The sequence below is a fragment of the Neolamprologus brichardi genome, chromosome 14, assembly GCF_056152115.1.
Source record: "Neolamprologus brichardi isolate AB-2024 chromosome 14, ASM5615211v1, whole genome shotgun sequence".
NCBI lineage: Eukaryota > Metazoa > Chordata > Actinopteri > Cichliformes > Cichlidae > Neolamprologus > Neolamprologus brichardi.
Window position 1 is genome coordinate 12,424,568 of NC_142117.1, and position 21,509 is coordinate 12,446,076.

A 21,509-nucleotide genomic window follows, 5' to 3' on the forward strand; every position below is an offset into this window, starting at 1 on the left:
TGTTGGGTCATTCATCTGTTTCCTCAGGAATCTCATCTCACTGTGACAAGGGAGAAGTAGTCCTGTTCTTAACTGATTTATTAGCAATTACTGCTGTTGTCATCTCTGATGTGAATGCAAAGCACCGAAAACACAAATGTGAATTTGAAATGATGAAAACGAATAACAGAGTTTTTAGTTTGGATACATTCTTTGTTAGGAACATAAAGTGAACATGAAGTTACAAGCTTCTGCTTTGAAACTGAAAAACAGCTTCAGTACATACACTTGCATCAGCATAGGTGCTTCAGTAGAGCAAGGCTTGTTGTTCAGACCTGGCAACTGGAGAAAGAAACATCCTGACCTAATGTTAAGCGAAACAGCCACTTTGACAGAAGAATGGCCGTTTTTCATGGCAGTTTGCATCCAGTCAGTTGATTTCTTTTGTCTCATTAACTGAGATGGTCTTTCCACAGAGGTTGTTTAAGAGGTTCACTGTTGTTCCACTGAGAATATAAAATGTTTGACCCTGAAATCCATTTCCATTTAGGACTGCTGTCAGAAATGGATCGTTCCAGGCCGACCCACACCCCTGTGTGTGAGTCTGTTTTTTTGGCAGCAGATTTTTAGCTTCAACACCCACTGTGTCATTGCAGATTTCAACCAAGGAGAAATTCTCTTTCTGACAGGGCTGCAATACATCACTCCAAGCTTTGTTTACCGAGTAGAACTGCAGATCTGAACACAGAAAAGGTAAGTTAAGGTTTTTGCAACCCAGATTTTAAGATCTGGTGACACAAAACTATCTTCTGCCTGACTGCTGCAACAGCAAAGCTCTGAGGACTGTTTTCACTTTTCAGTTGCTGGGGTAAACTGAAACTCACTGCCGGGTTTTGTTCAACAAAATTGTCTCTGACATGAATGCTTTTACGGTTGTTTAGTTGTCAATATTTAACCCTTTAAAGTCTGAGCCATGAAATAATTGCCAAAAAATTCTAATTGTTTGTAAACTAAGCATTTATTAAGCCTTCTGGCAATTTAAAAAATATACAATAGAATAGAATAGCTCTTTAATGTCATTGTACATGTTCAACAAAATTGTGTGTTCTCCACACCAACCGTGCCGGAAAAAATATAGATATAGACAGCAGGAATAAATAGCAAACAGGAGAAATATATACAAGAATAAGAGACAGGCACTCACTAGAGAACAAAATAGTCGCAAAGTGCTCGGAAGTAGTGCAAAGAAAAGACTTGGTCTGAATAGAGTCCATCTCTGAGTGGCCTGATTGTTGAGGGTTACTCAGGCTGTGGCTGTGGTGAGGTGGACAGGCAGGGGTAGGGTGTGGGGGGACAGTGCTGACTGTCTGAATAGCCCAGCAGAGAAAGCCGTTTGTGAGACTGGAGGTGTGGGAGGTGGAAGGCATGCTTCCCGGCATGTTTTACTGGAAGGAGCCCCCAGGGTAGAACCAGGACAGGCTGGACAGACTATATCTCTCAGCTGGCCTGGGAACCTCTCTGTGTTACCCCAAATAAGCTGCAGGAGCTGGCTTGGGAGAGGACGTTCTGGAATTTTCTGCTTGGGGTTTTGCCCTCGTGACCCGGCCACAGAAAAGCAGAAGAAAATGGATTGAAATGAATTGAAATTTTATAACTGATGGCTCCATAATGTAGTGGTTTACACATGCACTTAGCAAGCTGAAGGCTAGTTCATTTCTAGCTGGAGGCACAAATTGCCTTTGGGGTTATGTCAGGATGGTCGCCAGTTGTAAAAATGTATCAGATCAAAAACATGCTCTACTACCTGCTACATGACCCTTTCTGACATGAGTGTACTGTTTTTTTCTCCCATGACTAAAAATTATTTGTTGATACTGTGGGAAGTTATAATACTGAAGTTAGGGGATGATGTTACCAGTGCATGTGTAGTGTGTTAGATTTTGTAGATGTTCTGTTTCTGCATGGTGTCTGTGAACGCAGCACGAACATTCAACTTTGCCCTAGCTCTCTAATCAGAGGTTGGTTATAAGGTGCAGCTGTGGCCTACTCCCTGAGATGAGTTTGATTTTTATTTGGGATTAATAGATGCTTTAGTGTCTTACTGATTGATTAATTACTTAGAAACCTGCAGACATATCAGTATAAGATGTGCAGGGCAGCTTAAAGACCATAACCAGTGCTTTATATCCATCATGGCCACCTCTTAGCTCAGGCCCTGCAAAACAAGCAGCTTCTCCCCACCAGTTTTAACTGGTAAAACTTTGCCGGGGGGCTAACTGAAGAAAACTGGTTCTGAACAAAAGATGCGCATGATAATATTTAATCACTCCTTGCCTGCTTTATTAAATAATAATTGAAGAAAGAAGTGTAAATAATGTAAATACCACCATATTAATATCATAGTTAATAATATAGCATGTGTATTTCAGTAATAGTGTCACGGTCTGGCAGGCAGACCGTGGGGATATGGGGAATGAGGACCCAAAACGCAGACTCTGCGATGCAAACAGTGCTCTTTATTTACAGTGAAAACTGTACACACAACAATACATCCCCGTGTGCTCCCGACTTCCACTCCGTGTCTTCTCCCAGTGTTTGTGTAATATCCTAGGACTAAGGAACCACGGAGACCATGTTTAACTCACAGTTACTTCTTTATTAAGAGAACCGGGGCATGCGCCCCACAGACTGAAAACTCCCCAACAACTGTTGCCCCCTGGTGGACAAATCCCTGCCACAACATAACATTCCTCCCCCCTTAAACTGAAACTACTCTGTAGTTTTAATCACTACAGAAAATACCCATAAACAAAAACTTCACCTTTATAAAATTGCAACAACCCCGTCCCCAGCCTTTATTGAATTTTCACTCTGTAATAATGAACCTTTAATCCAACAGTCTTAGGGTAACCTATAACAGTTCACCATAATCTCCTTCTTATTATTGTAATCACGGCACAAAGCCTCTCAGGTGCTCCGGCGGTCTCTTGGTTCTTTGCGATCGCCGTAACCCAGTGGCAGGTGATTCCTGTGAATCACTACTCTCCATATGTGGCTTCACCACTGGTGTAACTTGCACCTCCATGTGTCTCTCATCCTCGTCTCCTGTCTCAGTGCCGATGTTTGGGGCTGCCTTTGGAGGCTCACCTGGGTGGCCTTCAGGCATTCCTGCTGCCAGGCACGGCTCCAGGCGGGCAAACAGCTGATCTACGTGACGCCTCACCACTGTCCCATTGCCCAGCATCACCAAGTAGGAAACAGGCCCCGTCATCTCCTGTATAAGTCCTGGTATCCATTTGGGTCCTCTGCCATAGTTTCTGGTACATACTGTGTCTCCAATAACAAACATGCGCTCCTTGGCATGTCTATCATGATACAGTCTTTGGCTGTCTTGTTTTGCTGTCACTTTCTGTTTCAAATCAGGGTGTATGAGATCAAGAGTACACCTCAACTTCCGGCCCATCATCAACTCAGCGGGAGACTTCCCTGTTGTGGACTGCGGTGTGATTCTGTAACTAAACAGAGCCCTGTTTAACTTGGTTGCCAGTGTGTCTCCAGTACTCTTTTTCATGAGTTCTTTGAACGTTTGCACTGCTCTTTCTGCCAACCCATTGGATGCTGGGTGATATGGAGCGGAGGTGACGTGAGTGATTCCGTTCTTTGCCATGAACTCTTTAGTTTGTGCACTTACAAAACACTGGGCATTGTCTGAGACCACCATCTCAGGAAGGCCGTGCGTGCTAAAACAGTTTCTCAGGCAGTCTATGGTTGCAGCTGCTGTAGCGGATGGGACTGGATACACATCTAACCATTTGGAGTGGGCGTCCACTATTACTAAGAACATTTTACCCAAAAACGGGCCAGCATAATCGATATGTATCCTTCTCCAGGGCTTTTCTGGCCACTCCCAGGGGTGTAGCGGTGCCTCTTGAGGCCTATGTCTATGTTCTTGACATGTACTGCAGGACCTCACCTTGTCTTCAATGTCATTCTCCATATGCGGCCACCACATGTAGCTTCTGGCCAGGCCCTTCATGCGGCTTATTCCTGGGTGTGACTGATGTAGCTGTTCCAAAAGGGGGCGTCGACCTCGTTCTGGTATCACCACCCTCGCCCCCCACAGCACACACCCATCCTGCACACTCAGCTCCTGTTGTCTCTGTCTGTAGGGCTGAAAATTAGGATGCTGCGTAGTGGGCCATCCTCTCAAAGCATACTCACGCACTCTGGAGAGTATGGGATCTTTGGTTGTCCATCTTTGCAGCTGCTCAGATGTCATCACGCCCTCCTGGTCCTGATCTACCATCAACACTTGGTCCTCAGCTGCTACCTCTTTAGGGAGGTTCTCTGGAAGAGGGAGACGACTCAGACCATCAGCATTACTGTTATTTTTGCCTTCTCTGTATTTAATGACATACTCATAGGCTCTTAATAACACCGCCCATCGCATGATCCTCTGTGACGCCATCTGAGGGACGGCCTTCAACTCATGGAACAAACTTATCAAAGGCTTATGATCTGTGATAATCATGAACTTCCTGCCATACAGGTACTTATGAAAATACTGTACACCAAATATTACAGCCAATCCTTCTTTATCCAGCTGTGAGTAGTTCTTTTCTGCTGCATTCAGGGTACGTGATGCAAACCCAATGGGTTTTTCCTGACCATCTGGCATGCGGTGAGCTAGTACTGCTCCCACTCCATAGGGGGACGCATCGCAAGAAAAAATTAAATCTTTTTGCTCATCATAGTGTACCAATACACTGCTTGACTGCAACAGTTCCTTTGATTTGCAGAAAACCTTCTCCTGTGCTGGTCCCCAACACCATGGTTCCCCCTTTCTCAGAAGCTTGTGTAGTGGGGCCAACAGTGTGGACAAGTTTGGCAAGAACTTATTATAGAAGTTCAACAACCCCAAATAAGCTTTGAGTTCTGTGACTGATTTTGGGGGTGGCGCCTCCTGCACTGCTTTCACTTTTGCTGGCACTGGATGTAAACCGGTCTTATCCACCCGATGTCCTAAAAATGTCACTTCCTTCTCCATGAATTGACATTTGCTCCTTTTTAAGCGCAGGCCCGCCTCCTCCAAGCGCTGCAGCACTTCATCCAGTGTTTGAAGATGTTCTTTGTCATTCTTTCCCGTCAGGATGATGTCATCCAGATACACTGCGACATTGGTCAGACCTTGCAACACACTCTCCATGGTGCGCTGAAAAATGGCAGGACTTGAACTTACACCAAATGGCAACCTGGTGTATGTAAACAAACCCCTGTGTGTGTTCACTGTGACATACTTTCTAGATTCCTCATCCAGTACAACCTGTTGATATGCGTGACTCATATCTAACTTGGTGTATTTTTCTCCTCCCGCCAGCCCCACTATCATGTCCTCCATTCGTGGAATGGGGTATTGTTCTACAGGCGACACCTTGTTAACAGTCAGTTTGTAGTCACCACAAATTCTGGCGCTGGAGTCTGGCTTTAGTACGGGTACGATGGGTGCGGCCCACTCTGAGAATTTCACTGGTTGGATGATCTTCTCCTCCAACAGTCTCTCCAGTTCCTGCTCCACTTTCTTTTTCATAGCAAACGGAACTGATCGGGGCTTATAGAAGCACGGTTTGGCATCACTGGCGACATGTATCTTTGCTGCAAACCCCTTCAGCGTTCCCAACTCATCCTTAAACACTGTTTCATGTCTGGCCAGTATCCGCTGTAAGGCATCATCTCTGCCTTCTATCTTATGTACAGGTTGCCAATCTAATTGGAGGGCCTTAATCCATCCCCGACCCATCAAACTAGTTCCAGCCCCTTCAACCACCACCACATCCAGTTTTTTTTTACTGTCTCTGAATTCCACCTGCACTTGGGCTGCTCCCCACACGGGTACCTTGTGGCCTCCATACGTTCTCAGTTTGATTCCACACTTGCTTACTTTGGGTGCATTACTGCCTTCAAAAAGTTTTTTAAATGACTCCTTCGACATGATAGTGTAGCCACAGCCTGTGTCTACTTCAAATGTCACATTCTGTCCATTTACTTTTAGCTTCTGTCTGATTGGTTCCTCCCTTGGGATGCTAATCTCCTCCTGCACATTATACATAGTCACACTTGCCTTTATGTGGTGCATTTCAGCTCCTTCTTCCTCACTCTCCACATTCTCCTCTTCCAAGAAATGGGCTTGTTTACCTTGTCTGCTACGCCCTCCTTTTTGTTCCATTTTCATTCGGCAGACCCTTTTTATGTGTCCCACCTTTCCACAGTTGTGGCATTTTTCTGAAACAAACCTGCAGTCCTTGGCCACATGATTTAGCCCTCCACATCTGTAGCACTTCCTGACAACCAGTTGTGACGTCGAGCCGCCGTCCTCCATCTTGTTCACCGCTCCTAATCCTTTAGTGCATCGCGACTGTTCCGTCATGCTTTTCAAATCCACAATGTCTCTGTTAGCAGCCTCCATTGCTTGAGCAAACTTCAGCGCCTTTTCAAATGTTAGCAAATCCTCTGCTAACAATCTGCGCTGTATCCTGTCGTCGCTTATTCCACATACTAAACGATCCCGCAGCATCACCGTCAGGGAGTCTCCAAAGTTGCAGTCCTGTGCGAGCTTCCTCAGCTCCGCTACATAATCGCCCACACTTTCCTCCGGCCTTCTATTCCGTGTGTTAAACTTCCACCGCTGCACAATTTCACTCGGCTTAGGGTGAAAATGATTGTTCAACAATCCCACCAACTCAGCATAAGACCGATCCCCTGGCTTGACCGGACTGAGTAGGTTCCTAATCAGGGCATAGGTCCGTGCGCCCACGCAACTCAACAGTACCGCTCGCTTCTTCTCCTCCTCCTTAATATCATTCGCCACAAAGAAGTAATCCAAAATCTCACAATATTCCTCCCAGGATTGCAGCTCGCTGTCGAACGGTGCCACCGAGCCCAAAGTGGTAGCCATTATTCCACACCGAGGGTTACGCTCCGCTTCCAACAGATGCTAGCGCTGTACCACTTGCCAACCTCACTCCATAAGTCACTTATCACGGTGTAACTTCACAGCAACACCTGGCCTTTATCCTCGTCGCCATATGTGATATCCTAGGACTAAGGAACCACGGAGACCATGTTTAACTCACAGTTACTTCTTTATTAAGAGAACCGGGGCATGCGCCCCACAGACTGAAAACTCCCCAACAACTGTTGCCCCCTGGTGGACAAATCCCTGCCACAACATAACAGTTTGTGCTCGTGTGTCCGCTCCCTCGTGCCAGTGCACTCTGTGTCTGCTGCCCTCTCGTCCAGCAATCCTTCCTGGGAAAATAGAGGCAGTAGTTAGTACCCTCAGTTCACTTGGTAAGCTCACACTCACAAACAGACCAACTGGAGAACTGACGGGAAGTCTCACGAAATGATCCCGCGTCGGTGGGAGCTCCAAGACTCTCTTAAGTAGCTCCCCGACGAGGCCTGATCAGGAGCAGGTGTGTGGCTTCGGGTGTGGCCAGTCCACCAGCAGGGCCACACCCACCCGGCCTGAAGGCGCCCGCAGAAACACATACACACATCCGCAAACAGGAAGAAGAGAGACAGCAACACCAAATATACATATAATATAACCAGTCCATAACTGCTCAGGGATCCTGGGTTGCTCAGACCCAGAACCCTGACAAATAGCCTATTTATTTTAGTATAATTGTGTGCAGTTCTTAACAGTCCACATGAGTCCAGATTTCCAAGGACACAGATCACATGAGAGTTATCTTTGACACTCCTAACTATAAGTTAACTTCAGTTAACCAAGTCACAAAATTCTTTTATCATTAAAAATAAAAACACTCATATCTCCCGTTAATTATCGCAGTGTCAGCTGTTTGATTCACAGCAGCTTCTGCAGCAAATATGGTAACCATGGACACTGAGCGGATGGATCGATGCAGGTCAGACTTTGGGAAGTATCCCTCATGTCTCTTTGAAACTAAAAAGAGGTCATTCATCAACTGTGCAGCTATTTTTCCAGCACGGTTCTGCTGTAAAACTGCAAAACAAATGGAATGTGTTGATGTTGAAAATAGTGGGTCTGCCTGAGAGTTTTACTGATGAGCATCAGTAATAAAGTCATAGACAAAACTTTATTCACCATTTTCATGTTGGCTGCAAAAATTTTTTTTACATATAAGATCTTATATGTAGTGTCTGTTAGACACAGACACTCCTTGCTCAGAATGGTCGTACCCATGAGACAACAAATAAAATATTCTTTTAAACACTGTTTGATGCTGTAGTGTGTTTTTATTTGATTTGTTCTCATAATAACTTTTCTATTTTAGCAAGATGTGTGTCCGAGTGTGTGGAAGCTGGAAATGTCGTGTTGGGCTGCAGAGTGAAGAAAGAAGCACGGGTCTATGAGGATTTTCTTAATGTGCCTTCACCTTCAACAGAAGCAGATCTACTTACACCATACTGCCTTCAGTTCGATGTTGTGTGTTATAAATGCTGTTTAATCAGTATTTCTTCAAATTTCTTTTGAACTATTTCTATGATCTGTAAGCCAACTATACAACCTTATTTGTGCTGATTAATGAAAGGTATGCACAGTAAATTACCGAATAACGCGGAAGAGTAAGCTCAATTATTTTAAGTAAGATTTTTAGCACTTCAGAGCTATTGCAAAGTAAAAATGAAACTCACAGAAGCTATTCTCAAGTAAACAAAAAGAAAACAAACAAGCTACAGATAGCTCCGCCCACCCAATTGTATAGGGTGCAAAATACAGTAGAAGTTAAAAGAATTAAGGGAATGAATAGGCGGGAGGAGATTGTTATGTGTAGAATAAGAACATGGCATTGTTTCCTGAATGGCACGCTTTTTAGGATGGGGAAACATTTAACGGGGCTGTGTAATGTAATTGGTGTGGTGTTATGGAAACAATTGAGCATGTATTTATTAACTGCAGAAGGTATGATAACCATAGGAGAATGATGAGGGTAGAATTGGGAATTAGGGGGGAACTCAGGTTTGAAAAGGTGGTTGACTGGCTAGGATGTCATGAAAGGAAAGGAGCGGTTCTTCGGTTTCTGAGAAAAACGGGATTGTTGAAGAGGATTTAAAGAGCTAAGTGCAGTCTAAGTAACAGCAGAGGGTGGCAGTAATGCAACTTCGATGGATGCAAGCTGCCGTTAAACTGGAAGAAGAAGAAGAACAAGGAAATGGGACGTATCCGACAGCAGTGACTTGTTTCTGCAATGGGGTCTGTAAACTACTACAAGGGAAAAGAGCTGTAATCAACCTGCCCGGATACAACTACCTGTCCACACAGGTAAGCTTCTATTGCGCACGATTCTTCATTTGGGATCTCGAGTGCCATATTTTCATATTTGACAGGTGGATTTTAACCATCCTGTTCTTCATGAGTTTGTCCGTCAGTTCATTCCTAATGTCACATCATTGGTTTCTATTTCAGTTTTCATTATTGCCTTTTAAAAAAAAATGCTTTCGGGTCAAAGTAAAAAAAAAAAAAATTTCAAAACTGCTTCAAAACAATTTCAAATAGTTTTGTGTTTTGTGAAAAAGAACTACTGCCTTAGGTTCTAAAGGTTATTATTGCCTAGGTGCACAGTCACTCTGTCACAAGAAGAAAGATGCAAGTTTCAAGTCAGAAGTTATCAACGCATGGAAAAAGTCCTCGGTTTTCCATCTTAACTGGTTTTCTGGTGGCGTTTTTCAACATTTCACTCCGTGTAAAAATAATCCATATTTTTCTAGTCGCAGATTCCTCACATTATGCGAATCTTTGTAGAAGCGAAGACGTAATCTTAGTAAGACGCGTGTCGAGTCATTGACGTTTAGACGATTTAACGGGTCAAGGAGAATTTGTTTTCTCTTAAGAAAACCGCTCCCATAAAGCATGCACTCTATGTAACGCACTCTACTGCGTTGGTCAGGAGCAGGATATGTTCAGAGTTGCAGTTTTAAATTGATTGGAATGAATTGTTTCACACTGTTGGATTTGCAGATACAAACACAGAACGCATTCAAGGATTTCAGTTTAATAAATAAAAATCAATTTGGTCGATGTTTTTGACTCAACTGATAATTAAGTTCATATTTTTCAGTGATAATTTGATATGATCTGCTGACAAACCGAAGCATCTACGCGAAAGTAACTCTTGATGTTTTAATATTTAAAGTTTCGGAGCTCTAATGCGCAGCTGCCATATTAGAAATAAACAGCAACACTGAGAGTACACTCAGCGTTATAATAGTAAATTAAATTAAGTTTAATTATTTTTATTTCATCCTTCTTTGTGCGCATATTCTGTTATAAATTTTTAATCACCCTTTTATCATTGTCACCTGATAAAGTGTCTGAATGGATTGCGCTGTATTTATAAGAAGCGCCATGTTACCAGTAGAGCCCCCCCTCCCCCGTCGTTCGTGTGCCACGGTGAAGTCAGCCGCCTCTTATCCGACGCTTAAATTTCTCGCGCCTTTTCAGTAAGCTTTACGGTAGCGCATCTTTGTGTCCTTTGTTGTTGCCCCTAACACACACCGGAAATTAAGCGAAATAAAGCTCTTGGAGCTCTTGTTTTTACCAGTTAAGTTTTTATTTACTTTTCTTTTTACTTTTGCTGCTAATGTGCTTCTTCGTCCATGATTCATTGAAATCCTAAATGTTACCTGCACCCACACTACATTTGTCCCGAGTTTCACCCCAATCAACTGCAAAATTCCTAAGAGGTTAAAGGACAGTTATGCTCAAACTCAACTAACGCTGCAGCTATAGTTTATAATTCTATCGAATATACCGTTGATTAATCGGATAAGAAATACTTTTGTCTTATTAATGAGCAATAACAAAAAAAAAAAATCTAAAGAAAAACAATACAGGGCGTTTAAAATGAACTCCAGTGTTTTTGTTTCATTTGTTAAAAAACTAAAAACAACAAAAACAACCCTTTAAATGTCATATTAAGTTTTTGTTTTAAGGAAACATTTTCTTAAATGCAGAATTGTATATGTATATACTATATATATAAAGTAGAGCATTGTTCCAGGCTGCATAGATGAGAAATATTTCTTGTTTTTAATATTAATATCACTATGTTTTTGTTTCACAGGTACGATTATGAACCGCTGTGGTCTGCTAACTCTCCAGAGGGAACCAGGTACTGACAGGAAGTAAAGTTTTCTCTGCAGACTCTTTTCATTCATGTAACATTCAAATGTAAAGACTTTAATCAGTTGTAGTAACAAATAATAATATCTAATTGTTTCACCCTGACTGAGGCTGTACTCAACTATCAGCATGAGAATTGCATTGAGGTTCGTGGCCATTTTCATCTTCTACTGGCCAAAGCATACATAATAAAAACGTCTGGGTCTCCCAGACTTACTGGTGGAGAGTTCAGGATGGCAGCAAGCTCACTCTGTACAAGTTGGTAAAGTTGACCATCTGCATCCTGGGCAGTGGGCTGCTGCTACATATGGCTACGGGTCATGCAGAGTATATCCTTGTAGTAGAAAAGTAAAGAGGAAAATTAATGGATAAAAATGAATAAATAAATAAATGAATCAATATTAATAAAAATAAAAACACATTGCGACACTATCGAACAGTCAGGTTTAAGTATCAACTTGTTAATAGTTAACTTTTGTGTGGCTGAAATATAACACAAGACACAATCTGTGAATCAACATTTGCAAAACATCAGTATGGTTTATGTAGTTATTCTAATTCTGTTTCTCTGTCAGTTCCTCTGAAGAGCATTGAGGTGGAGCTGGAGGCGAGGGACCATGTGGCTACAGTGGTCTCCACTCTGAACTATGAGAACAAGGAGGACAAACCATTAGAGGCTGTTTTTGTCTTCCCTCTGCCTGGAGATGCTGCTGTCTGTCATTTCAGCGCTCAGATTGGACAGACACAGATTGTAGCTGAGCTGAAGGAGAAACAGAAGGTGAGCTGGACAGTAAATATAACCTGATTATAAGTGAGCTTCAAAATAAACACAGTGAATGTCACTGACATGTGTCAGCTGTGCTTCAGGCTCGTGAGGAGTATGATGATGCTCTGAGCTCCGGTCAGCAGGCCTTCCTATTGGAGGAGAGTGATCAGAGTCCAGATATATTCTCTCTGCGTGTGGGCAGTCTGCCTCCAGGAGAGAGCGCCTCCATCAGGTTGGAGTACGTCACTGAGCTGGCTGTGCAGGCTGATGATGGTCTGAGGTTCTGTCTGCCTGCTGTGCTCAACCCTCGATACCAACCTCAGGGTAGGACAACTTCAGAATACTTGGACCAGAAATGTTTAAACCATATTAGGTCTTTAACAAACATTCAAAACACTGACAGAATACAATGAATGGCAGAAAATTAAGTCAAGATCCAACTTCATTTTCTAGAAGAAAAAGTGATATAGATATTTTTCATATTATAAACTTTGTAAGAAACCAGAGGCAGATGTGTTGAGTAACCACAGACTGTAACTTTTCAGATTTTCTTGTCAGCTTGATATGTTGCAAGTGAAATTTGAATATATAAAATTGTTATGGGGATTTGTGTATGTTCCAGTTTTCTATTAGAATTGATCAAGTATGTGGAACATTTGCAAAACACACAGAGTACAGCTGTTAAATTGTAAAGCTGCTCACACAGATGCATGGTTCTCTATCATTTGTACTCTGATAATTTAGTTATTCCTGAACAGCTGAAATAGAACTGTTTTTTTAAAAATACCTAATTTTACTGAAATCCTTATTCGAAGCAGAGGTTTTTAGCAGCTGAAGTTTTTTCTTGTGAGCAGACTTATTGTTTACAGCATTTCTAACCTGATGCTGTGTGCAGGTAGTGCAGGTGCAGGTGTCCAGGTGACTTCTGTTCCAGCCTCTCTGGTGCCCTACAGTCTGTCTTTTTCTGCCCGAGTGTCCTCTCCTCGTCCAATCTCTAAAGTAGAGTCCAACTGTTCCCTGGACCCTCTGCAGTACCTCAACACTGATCAAACCCAGGCCACGGTAGGTAGAGTGCTGATGTGTCTGCTGTGTGTGGTTGTTACTTATTACTGAGGAATAAATATGAATGTGTTTGTGGTGTGCAGGTCAAGCTGGCTGCAGGACACAAGTTTGACAGAGATGTTGAACTGCTGATTTATTACAAAGACGCCCACCAGCCCACTGCTGTGGTGGAGGCAGGACAGACCTCTGCTGAGCCGGGTGAGTGAAAATGGGAGAGGTTGTTAGATACATTTTTATTAGCAAATTATCTTTACTCATCAACTCAGGAGTTCAATATGTTTGAATAAACACTTAAAGGCGATGTTGTTTTAAGCTTTTTCTGTCTCTGATTTTTCAGGCTCCCTGATGGGTGATCCAGCGGTGATGGTGAGTCTGTACCCTGAGTTCCCCCAGTCTGTGATGTCTTCAACGGCTTCATTTGGGGAGTTTGTGTTCTTAATGGATCGATCTGGAAGTATGAGTAATACTCGCATCCGCAGTGCCAAGGTATCCATCATTTGTTCTTACACTCATGTTAGATAGATATTCTTTCACAGCGTTCCTCTCACACAGTGGCCTCACCATCTTTTCCCTCTTCCCTTCAGGACACTCTGCTGCTCCTGTTGAAGAGCTTACCAATTGGCTGCTATTTCAACATTTACAGTTTTGGGTCCAGATATGAACACATCTTCCTGTGAGTCTCAACAACAACAACAAAGGCCCCGCTGTCCTTGTTAAGCTATCTTAATGGATGTTTTGGTGCATGTGTTTATGTGATGGCAGTAAGAGTGTGGAGTACAGCCAGCAGACCATGGAGGAGGCTCTGAAGAAAGTTGAGCAGATGGAGGCTGATCTTGGAGGAACAGAGATCCTGGAGCCCATCAAACATATTTACAGCCAGCCCTGCATTCCCAATCAGCCCAGACAGGTAACACATAAAGTGGGACACTTTCCTAGGGTGGTTATGGCTCAGGTTGTGCAGCAGATAATCTGCTCATAAGAACATTGGTGGTTCGATTCCTGGCTGCATGGCAATGTGTTCTTGATCCCAATGTCCATGATGTAGAGTTAGTATGCGCATGTTACTGCTTTATAGAAACCCATAGAAAAAAGGGCCTGTATTCACCCATTTTATTTGAATAGGTGAATGAGACATGTTGCATAAAGAGATTTGAGTGCTCAAGCAGAGTAGAAAAGCACTAATAAAACACAGCCCAGTTACTATTTCTGAAAACTAACTCAGCTCTCAGAACAAGCTGTGTGTTTGTGGGTCTGGTGTTAGGTCCTTATGTGTAAAAAATTTGCTCTCTAGCTGTTTGTCTTTACTGATGGAGAGGTGGGGAACACCAAAGAAGTGATCGATCTGGTGAAGAAGAATTCAGGTTCCCACAGGTAAAACAAAAAAATGTGATTATATGTGCTATATGCCAAGTGTGTCTGTTTTTAAAACAACTGCTGTATTCTCGCAAACCAGAAAAAAACAACTACATCTACACAATTCCCAGAATGTCCAACATGTCCTCTGCGTACTCAGAGAAAACTGTTGTATTGCAGGTGTTTCTCCTTTGGGATTGGGGAAGGGGCCAGCTCGGCTCTCATCAATGGGATGGCCAAGGAAGGAGGAGGTCACGCTCAGTTCATCACAGGGACTGACAGGATGCAACCAAAAGTAAGACAATAAACACAATTATGAAGGAGGATAATGACACCATATGAAGGACTTACTAAACATACTTAACCAACTCATAAAAGACACAAAATCTTATTCTGCTGTTTTGATCAATGGTAATAAATCCAATCAAAGGTTTTTGTTTGACACCATCAGCAGATTCCTTAATCCACCTCAATCTGTTTTCCCTGCCATGTATTCTAGTGACTGCTTAAAAAGTCTGCACATCTTCAACTGGACCAAGTCTCTTGATCGGTTCTCTTCTCTGATTTTTAACTAATTTTTTCGACAGATCTCCTTGACATTATTTCACACATGCAGTCTTTTTACTCTGAGGTACAGTACCCTTCCCAGTCTACCCAAGACTGGCAGCCACGACCATGCCGGCGCACATCCAAGATCCTGCACATCAGCCACGCTGCTTTGCTAGCTAAAACATCGGTGTCGGCACATAAGGACGCTGTCATAGCCTGTCAACGATGTTGATTAGCTGCGTATATACGAATGTGAATCGCATCATTGGCTGGAGCAGCCAGTCACCGGTCACTTACTGACTTATACTGCAAAACAGAATGAATTGGTAACGTACAATGCTGTGATTGCAGCCATTCCCCAACTCTCTGTGAATGGTGCTCATGGCCATTGATCAGTGGTTGTTGATCAATGTTCATGAGTGTTTGATCAAGGAACTGACCTCCCAGCCCATTGTTCCTTCACTGGGCTGGTTTCAGTCATAATGCAAATGTTCTGTTTATAAGATTGGGGAAACCTGCAGTCAGCTGAGACTGAAGAAGTCACTTAGTTGAGTGACAAAACATTTCTCCCACTGAAAACGCTACATCCAGATGAACAGAATCAACTTTTGGGGATTTACTTACCTGGATGATTGATTATGCATCAAGATGCTGGTAGCTTCAGTTTAACTACCTCGGGGCTAATGAACGAGCCCCACCTTGTATGGGTAAATGCAACAGTGACTTTAGGGAAATATCTTTTGCAGCAAGCCATACCTTCTGCCCAAGTAGCTACCTGGGAGTGCGTGGTCTGTTGTGGTCTGCTTAACGGCGCTAGCGCTCATCTTTCCAGACTAATGTCTCTCTGGCCCGTGTCCAGACACGTTGACATCGTCGCTGCTGCACTGAGGGAACTGCCAGTTCTATCTCTGTTTCTGGGAACAAAGTGGTTGGTATCCTAAGGAGATTTCAAAAGAGAGAGAAACCAGTAACGGATGAAGTGTGAGAGTTGTGTGCATACTCCACTCAGAGGAGATATGATGACCAGGTTGAAGGGTTGTTGAAAGTGAGACAGCAAAGTGTAGCCTCCAGCTCCTGTTTCATCTGCTCTGTTTGGCTGCTGGTCTGGCTATGATATCCAGAGCTGAGACTGACCCGGCCTCCTAATGCTGAACAAAATGACCTCCACACCTGTGAAGTAAACCAAGGGCCTTGATCAGACATGATCTCCACCGGAATACCATGGACTCGGAAAACATGATCTGTTAACAATTTAGCTGTCTCAGCAACTGAAGACAGTTTTTTTTTTTTTCAAGGCTATACGGTGGGCTAACTTTAAAAAACTGTTAAATATGGTGATTATTACAGTTTTGCCTGAGGAAGCAGGGATATGATTGTAGGAAACAGAGACGTTAAAACGTGCGTAAAATAGTGACCAGCGAGCCTGATGGGCTCTCAGTCTCTTGGCTGTCCTTAAATAGGTTAAGTTCTTATGATTATCCAGATCACAAAAGGATGCTCTGCCCCCCTTGTAAGTGTCTCCATTCTTCTAGGCCCAATTTTACAGCCAACAACTCACGGTCATCTACATCATAATATCTGGGGAGAGACTGCGAGAAAAGAAGGCACAGGCTTGTAGTTTGCCTTGAGAACCTGAGTACTGTGAGAGGACTGCTCCAACACCAGAGTCTGATGCTTCCACTTCTACAATACACAACTGTGAGGGGTGGATGAGAATGGGAGCAGTTGTGAATAAGTGTTTTAATTTTGAAATGGCGATTCAAAGAAGGCAGTGTGTTTGTTCAGCCTCACTTCTAGTACCGGTGCCCACCTCAATTTTAAATACACGTAGACATTGAGGGTTCTTTGGGGGGGCATGCTGACACTGGCTTTTGTCTGGCAGGTGAACAGGGGCAGGTCATTGGCACCATGCCCCTCCCATGTTTTAAATTCACTTTTGAACAACACCATATGAATGGGCAGAGTGAGGGGGGTCGTCACAAACTGCTGATGCCAGGAGAACAGGAGAACTTCCCTGCTGCTGCAGGACTGGAAGCGGTCTCCTTGTCTCCACCCCAGAGTAAAGGAACCCTCTCCTGGGTCTGGTTATTGCCTCAGGTAATAATACTGATGGCTTTGGTCTGGTGGGTAATGGTAGTGAAAAATTGGTTATTAAGGGCTGTAGCAGGGATGGGAGGATTTAACAGGACCAAAGGGAGATGTAACTCGTTAGCTAACCTAATATCAATTAGGTTCTGCTCAGCTCCTGAATCTGCTGAGGCTTGAAGTGACCTAGTGATCTAGTTGAGACTGAGGATGACCAGAAGGAGAAGCAGAGATTCAGTGGAAGTGAGGGATTCGCCCACCCGTATGCCCGAATTTACCAGTGGGCGGAGTCTTTTGGCCAAATTGGACAGGTTGCCATAAAGTGATTTGGAAAATTTCTCTGCAATGGAAGCATCTCTCCCTTTCATCAGCTGGAGGTGGTGACACACGGACCGGGATCGGAAACAGAGGGAGTCAGGACAAAGACAAGCTATGAAAGAGAGAAAGCATTTATCGGTTACCTTACCCTTGATCTTTCCCCTGTATTTTGGTCCATAGTTTGCATGTTGGAATAAATGTCTGAATGTATGGTTGATTATGTGCATGTATGTATGTTCAAACATGTTATATATGATAATAATAATAATAATAATATTATTATTATTATTATTAAGTCAAGTTAATCATTACAGCAGCAGCAGATACATCTTTGAGACCAGACCTGCAGTGAGTAAAATGTCTGTTCCAGCTGTTTGTGTATATTTGGAGAGTTTTCATTATTTTTCAGGTGATGCAGTCGCTGCGATTTGCTCTGCAGCCAGCTGTGGTCGACATCTCAGTCACATGGGATTTACCAAAGGAAGTGTCTGTCACTGTCCTCTCTCCACCAATCACAACACTTTTCCAGGGTCAGAGGTCACTGATTTATGCCCAGCTCACTGGACAGGTAGGAGCAGCAGCCTCTCATGTTGTTGTTTAGGTATTTGATGACAGTAATTAACGTGACTTCTAACACTGTAATTCTGTGTCAGAGCTCAGAGGCAGCAGAGGGCTGTGTGACGCTGAAGTACAGCCTGGCAGGTCATCGCTCTGAGAACCAGCTGCACTTCAGTCTCAGACCTGCAGAGGACACTGGGTAAACAGTTTAACACAAACAACACTTCTGTTTTGAATTGTGAGTTTCCACGTATTGAATTCAAAACAGTATTTTCAGAAATGTAACTCTACTTACTGGAAAACAGTTAATAATACCCAGATCTAATGCTGTTTGTCTAGTTCTAAACATGTTTCACTTTTTCCTAATGATTATTTCTTGGATTAGGGGTATCATAACATCTAATAGTATATCATTACTGATCACAAACATATTTGACATGACAGAGTAATCTCAGTCTGCAGTTTGTGTGAAATCAAGGAGACATTGTTTGAATTCAAGTCCAAACACTTTTGTGCAATAATCTGACACTTTTACTATAAAATACACTAAGAACAGACAGATTGACACACACAGGAACATCACCAACAACAACTAATTTGTGTCCTCAGAGCCTGCTTTTGTATAAGAATGACAGACTTGTCTGTACATTGCACACTGTCATAGTGTTTGTTTAGAGAAGAAAACAAAGTCTGTCTGACTTTTAGAGGCAAATCCATCAGCAGCAGAAATAAATCTGTGCAAGATACTGTCAGGACTCCTTCAGCCTGATTACTGCGGTTACGTCAGTGGTTCCCAAACTTTTTTTTTTGCTAGGCCCCCCCTTTGTTTTACAAGAAAATCTTGTCCATGATTTGGACAGGGGGAACAAATTGTGGCAGGATCAGCCTGTCATTATTTGTATTCCACTGTAACTTTACTGTATAAAGTGTCAAAATGTCAGGGATAGTTAGTCATTATAAGAAGTGTTTGTGAACTAAAAATCCAGAATGTGGGATTCTGTTTGTCCGTGATTTGGAGAGCCCAGCGCCTGCTCCCGACACAGGGGAAACTAATTCTGCCGGGGAGACCTACCTTGGCACTTGTGCAGGTGAGGCCAAAGGCAAGATATGCTTCATCGTATTTTCTAGTCTTTGGCTTGGAAGGAAGTTGGTTTGGAGACATAGTTGTGGGGGCCCTGTCAAAAACCTGTCCATTATGATAGCAGTGTCCAAGCATTCTTTTTTTCTTTAATTCATGACACTATTTAAATTCAGACACTATCTCTATTTTTAACATTACTCATCAATACTTTCCCGTTGGGGCTGTATCAGATGACCCTAAACCATCCTTTAGGTATGCTGCAACTGGGTTGTTGGTGGCTTACCATGATACACTGAGCATTTTATCTTCATTTTATTTTCACTCTCCATGTGTTTATACACCAAATTGCACTTCTCTTGCTTTCTCTCTTTCATAGTTTGTCTTTGTCCTGACTGCCTCTGTTTCCTTCTGTGGGATTTCTGCCAAGCTGCAGCCTTTCTTTGAGGTCTAGGGAGCGGACCCAGCTTTGGTGTTACTTTAAGGACAGCTCAGGAATTTCTTAAGCTAATGGGTAGTTTTTCTTGTACTACACAAACTACTAGCTGCTTGTTAAAAAATAACTTCAAACAGTTAGTAAAGCCAAACCCAGCTCATGGGTCATTCTGTTTGAAATCAACACAGGACTTCTGCTCAACCATCCATGATTTTCATAAAAATGTTATGGTACAAAGTTTGGGCACGTATAACGACTACTGTGAAATTTTAACTTCAAATATTAAATACTACACAAGATATTTTCTTCAAAAAATGCTCTTTTGAACTACGTTGTACTGCTAAAACAAAAATATCAGTAGGTTGTCCTGTCAAAATAGAATATATGTATATTTTTAATTTGTGAGACCCAAGTGACTCCATTTCAAATAATAACATTTTGTCAGGGTCCTGGGTCTCCTGACCCAGCGTTTTTAGTTCTTTGTGATTTTTTTTTTTTTTTTTTTTAGTATTTTGTCGAGTTCGCATGTGATTTATTCTATGGTTTCTAGTTTTGATCCCTTGCCCCTCATGTTGCTCTGTGCCCCCTCTGTTCTGTGTAAAGTCCGTGTTTCTTGGTCTGTGTCTTGGTATGTGTTGAGTTTCCTGTGTTTTTTGTCACTCTGTATTGTGAATTATGTTCTCATGGTTGGTCTTTTGTTGCTCCCTTGAGTCTAGTTTCTTGTGTTCCAGGATTTCACTCTGCGTATTATTTATCATCTCTAGTCTTTTGGTTCTTAGAGTTCTCTGCTTTATGGTTATGTCTCTGTTTCTTAGTTGTTCTGTCTCCACCGTGTCAAGTTCGTGTCTCAGTATTATACTTCCTGTTTTACTTTGAAGGTCTGTGTCTCATGTGAGTGTATCCTACTTTGTTTCCTTGTCTCGTCAGTTCTGATTTCCCCCAGCTCTGCTCTTCTTCTGTGTCTCATTCCCTCGTTATTCCCCCAGTGTATTTAAGCCCTGTGTGTCTCTGTGTCAGTGTCACGTCTTCCTTCATTGCGGTGTGTTACTCTGTCCCTGTGTTTCCTTGAACTTAGATTTCCCAGTGTAGTTTTTTTTTTTTTTTTAATGCGTCTTCCTTGCCAGCCAATAAAGCTGTGATTTTGAGTTTACCCCTTGAGTCCGAGAGCCTGCATTTTGGGTCCAACTCCTTCCTGCCACACAGCACTTCCTGACACATTTTTTACATTTTTTTTCCATTTGACCTTCTGGACACTCTAGTATTTGTTGTATTTTGAAGAGACAACCTACTGATTATTTTTGTGGCATGCCTTGTCATGTTTTCTCAATGCCACATGAAATTTGAAAGGAAATACCATTTTCTTCAATTCAATTCAGTTTTGTTGATACAGCCCCAAATCACAACAACCGTTGCCTCAAGGCACTTTATATTGTAAAGTAGACTCTACAGTAATACATACAGAGAAAAACCTAACACTCATATGACCGCCTATGAGCAAGCACTTTGGCCACAGTAGGAAAGAAAAACTCCTTTTTAACAGGAAGAAACCTCCAGCAGAACCAGGCTCAGGGAGGGGCGGGGCCATCTGCAGTGATCAGTTGGGGTGAGAGGAGGAAGACAGGATAAAGACATGCTGCGGAAGAGAGACAGAGATTAATAACAAGTATGATTCTGTCCAGAGAGGTCTGTTAACACATAGTGAGTGAGAAAGGTGACTGAAGAAGAAATACTCAAGGAAAATAATAACAAAATCCAATTTTCTTTCAATTTTGTTATTAAGAATATCATGTTAAAGTATTTAGCATCCTTTATTTTGTCATATTGTGAAATTAAAAAATAAATATTCAGAAATTGACGCTAATCACCTTTTGAATAGTAAAGCTTTTTAGTGCTGTTTACCTATATCTGCCTTTGAAGGAGTGCTGGACATGGCCCTTATATCAATAAAGTGCCTAACCGTGTACACAGTGTAACTATAATATAAAATATGCATATGCACAACACAACTGAATGACATAATTTCTTTGTACATTAGAAGCATTACAGTCTATGTGAATAAGCCAGCTAATTTGGATCATTCCACCCTGGAACAACAAGAATCCAAAGAAACCATTAAAAGTCCAGAAATACCATCAAATTCATGCCCATGATGAGTGTA

The 21,509-nt window shown here is 42.5% G+C and overlaps 1 protein-coding gene across 2 annotated transcripts; it reads left to right on the forward strand.

The window, feature by feature from the left end:
* The first annotated feature begins 9,170 nt into the window (after window positions 1-9,170).
* On the forward strand, window positions 9,171-19,554 carry LOC102792912 (von Willebrand factor A domain-containing protein 5A-like). 2 transcript variants are annotated; one of them, XM_087850836.1, is made up of 14 exons: window positions 9,171-9,286; window positions 11,088-11,135; window positions 11,722-11,924; window positions 12,014-12,236; window positions 12,808-12,974; window positions 13,058-13,172; window positions 13,312-13,460; window positions 13,559-13,647; window positions 13,737-13,881; window positions 14,266-14,345; window positions 14,508-14,622; window positions 17,689-17,847; window positions 17,933-18,036; window positions 18,824-19,554. In XM_087850836.1, exons 2-14 carry the CDS (start codon window positions 11,096-11,098, stop codon window positions 18,846-18,848), a joined length of 1,614 nt encoding a protein of 537 aa, XP_087706962.1. In that variant the 5' UTR covers window positions 9,171-9,286; window positions 11,088-11,095; the 3' UTR covers window positions 18,849-19,554. The 2 variants fall into 2 exon arrangements, with proteins under 2 accessions (XP_087706962.1, XP_087706963.1); XM_087850837.1 differs by lacking the exon at window positions 18,824-19,554 and having other exon boundaries at window positions 17,933-18,040.
* The last annotated feature ends 1,955 nt before the right edge of the window (window positions 19,555-21,509 follow it).

Excerpts from the sequence above, each read along its gene's own strand:
- LOC102792912 (XM_087850836.1), top strand. The coding sequence starts at position 11,096 with ATGAACCGCTGTGGTCTGCTAACTCTCCAGAGGGAACCAG. Across the intron at positions 13,648-13,736 it reads AGATATGAACACATCTTCCT|TAAGAGTGTGGAGTACAGCC; the intron begins GTGAGTCTCAAC and ends ATGTGATGGCAG. Across the intron at positions 17,848-17,932 it reads ATGCCCAGCTCACTGGACAG|AGCTCAGAGGCAGCAGAGGG; the intron begins GTAGGAGCAGCA and ends ATTCTGTGTCAG.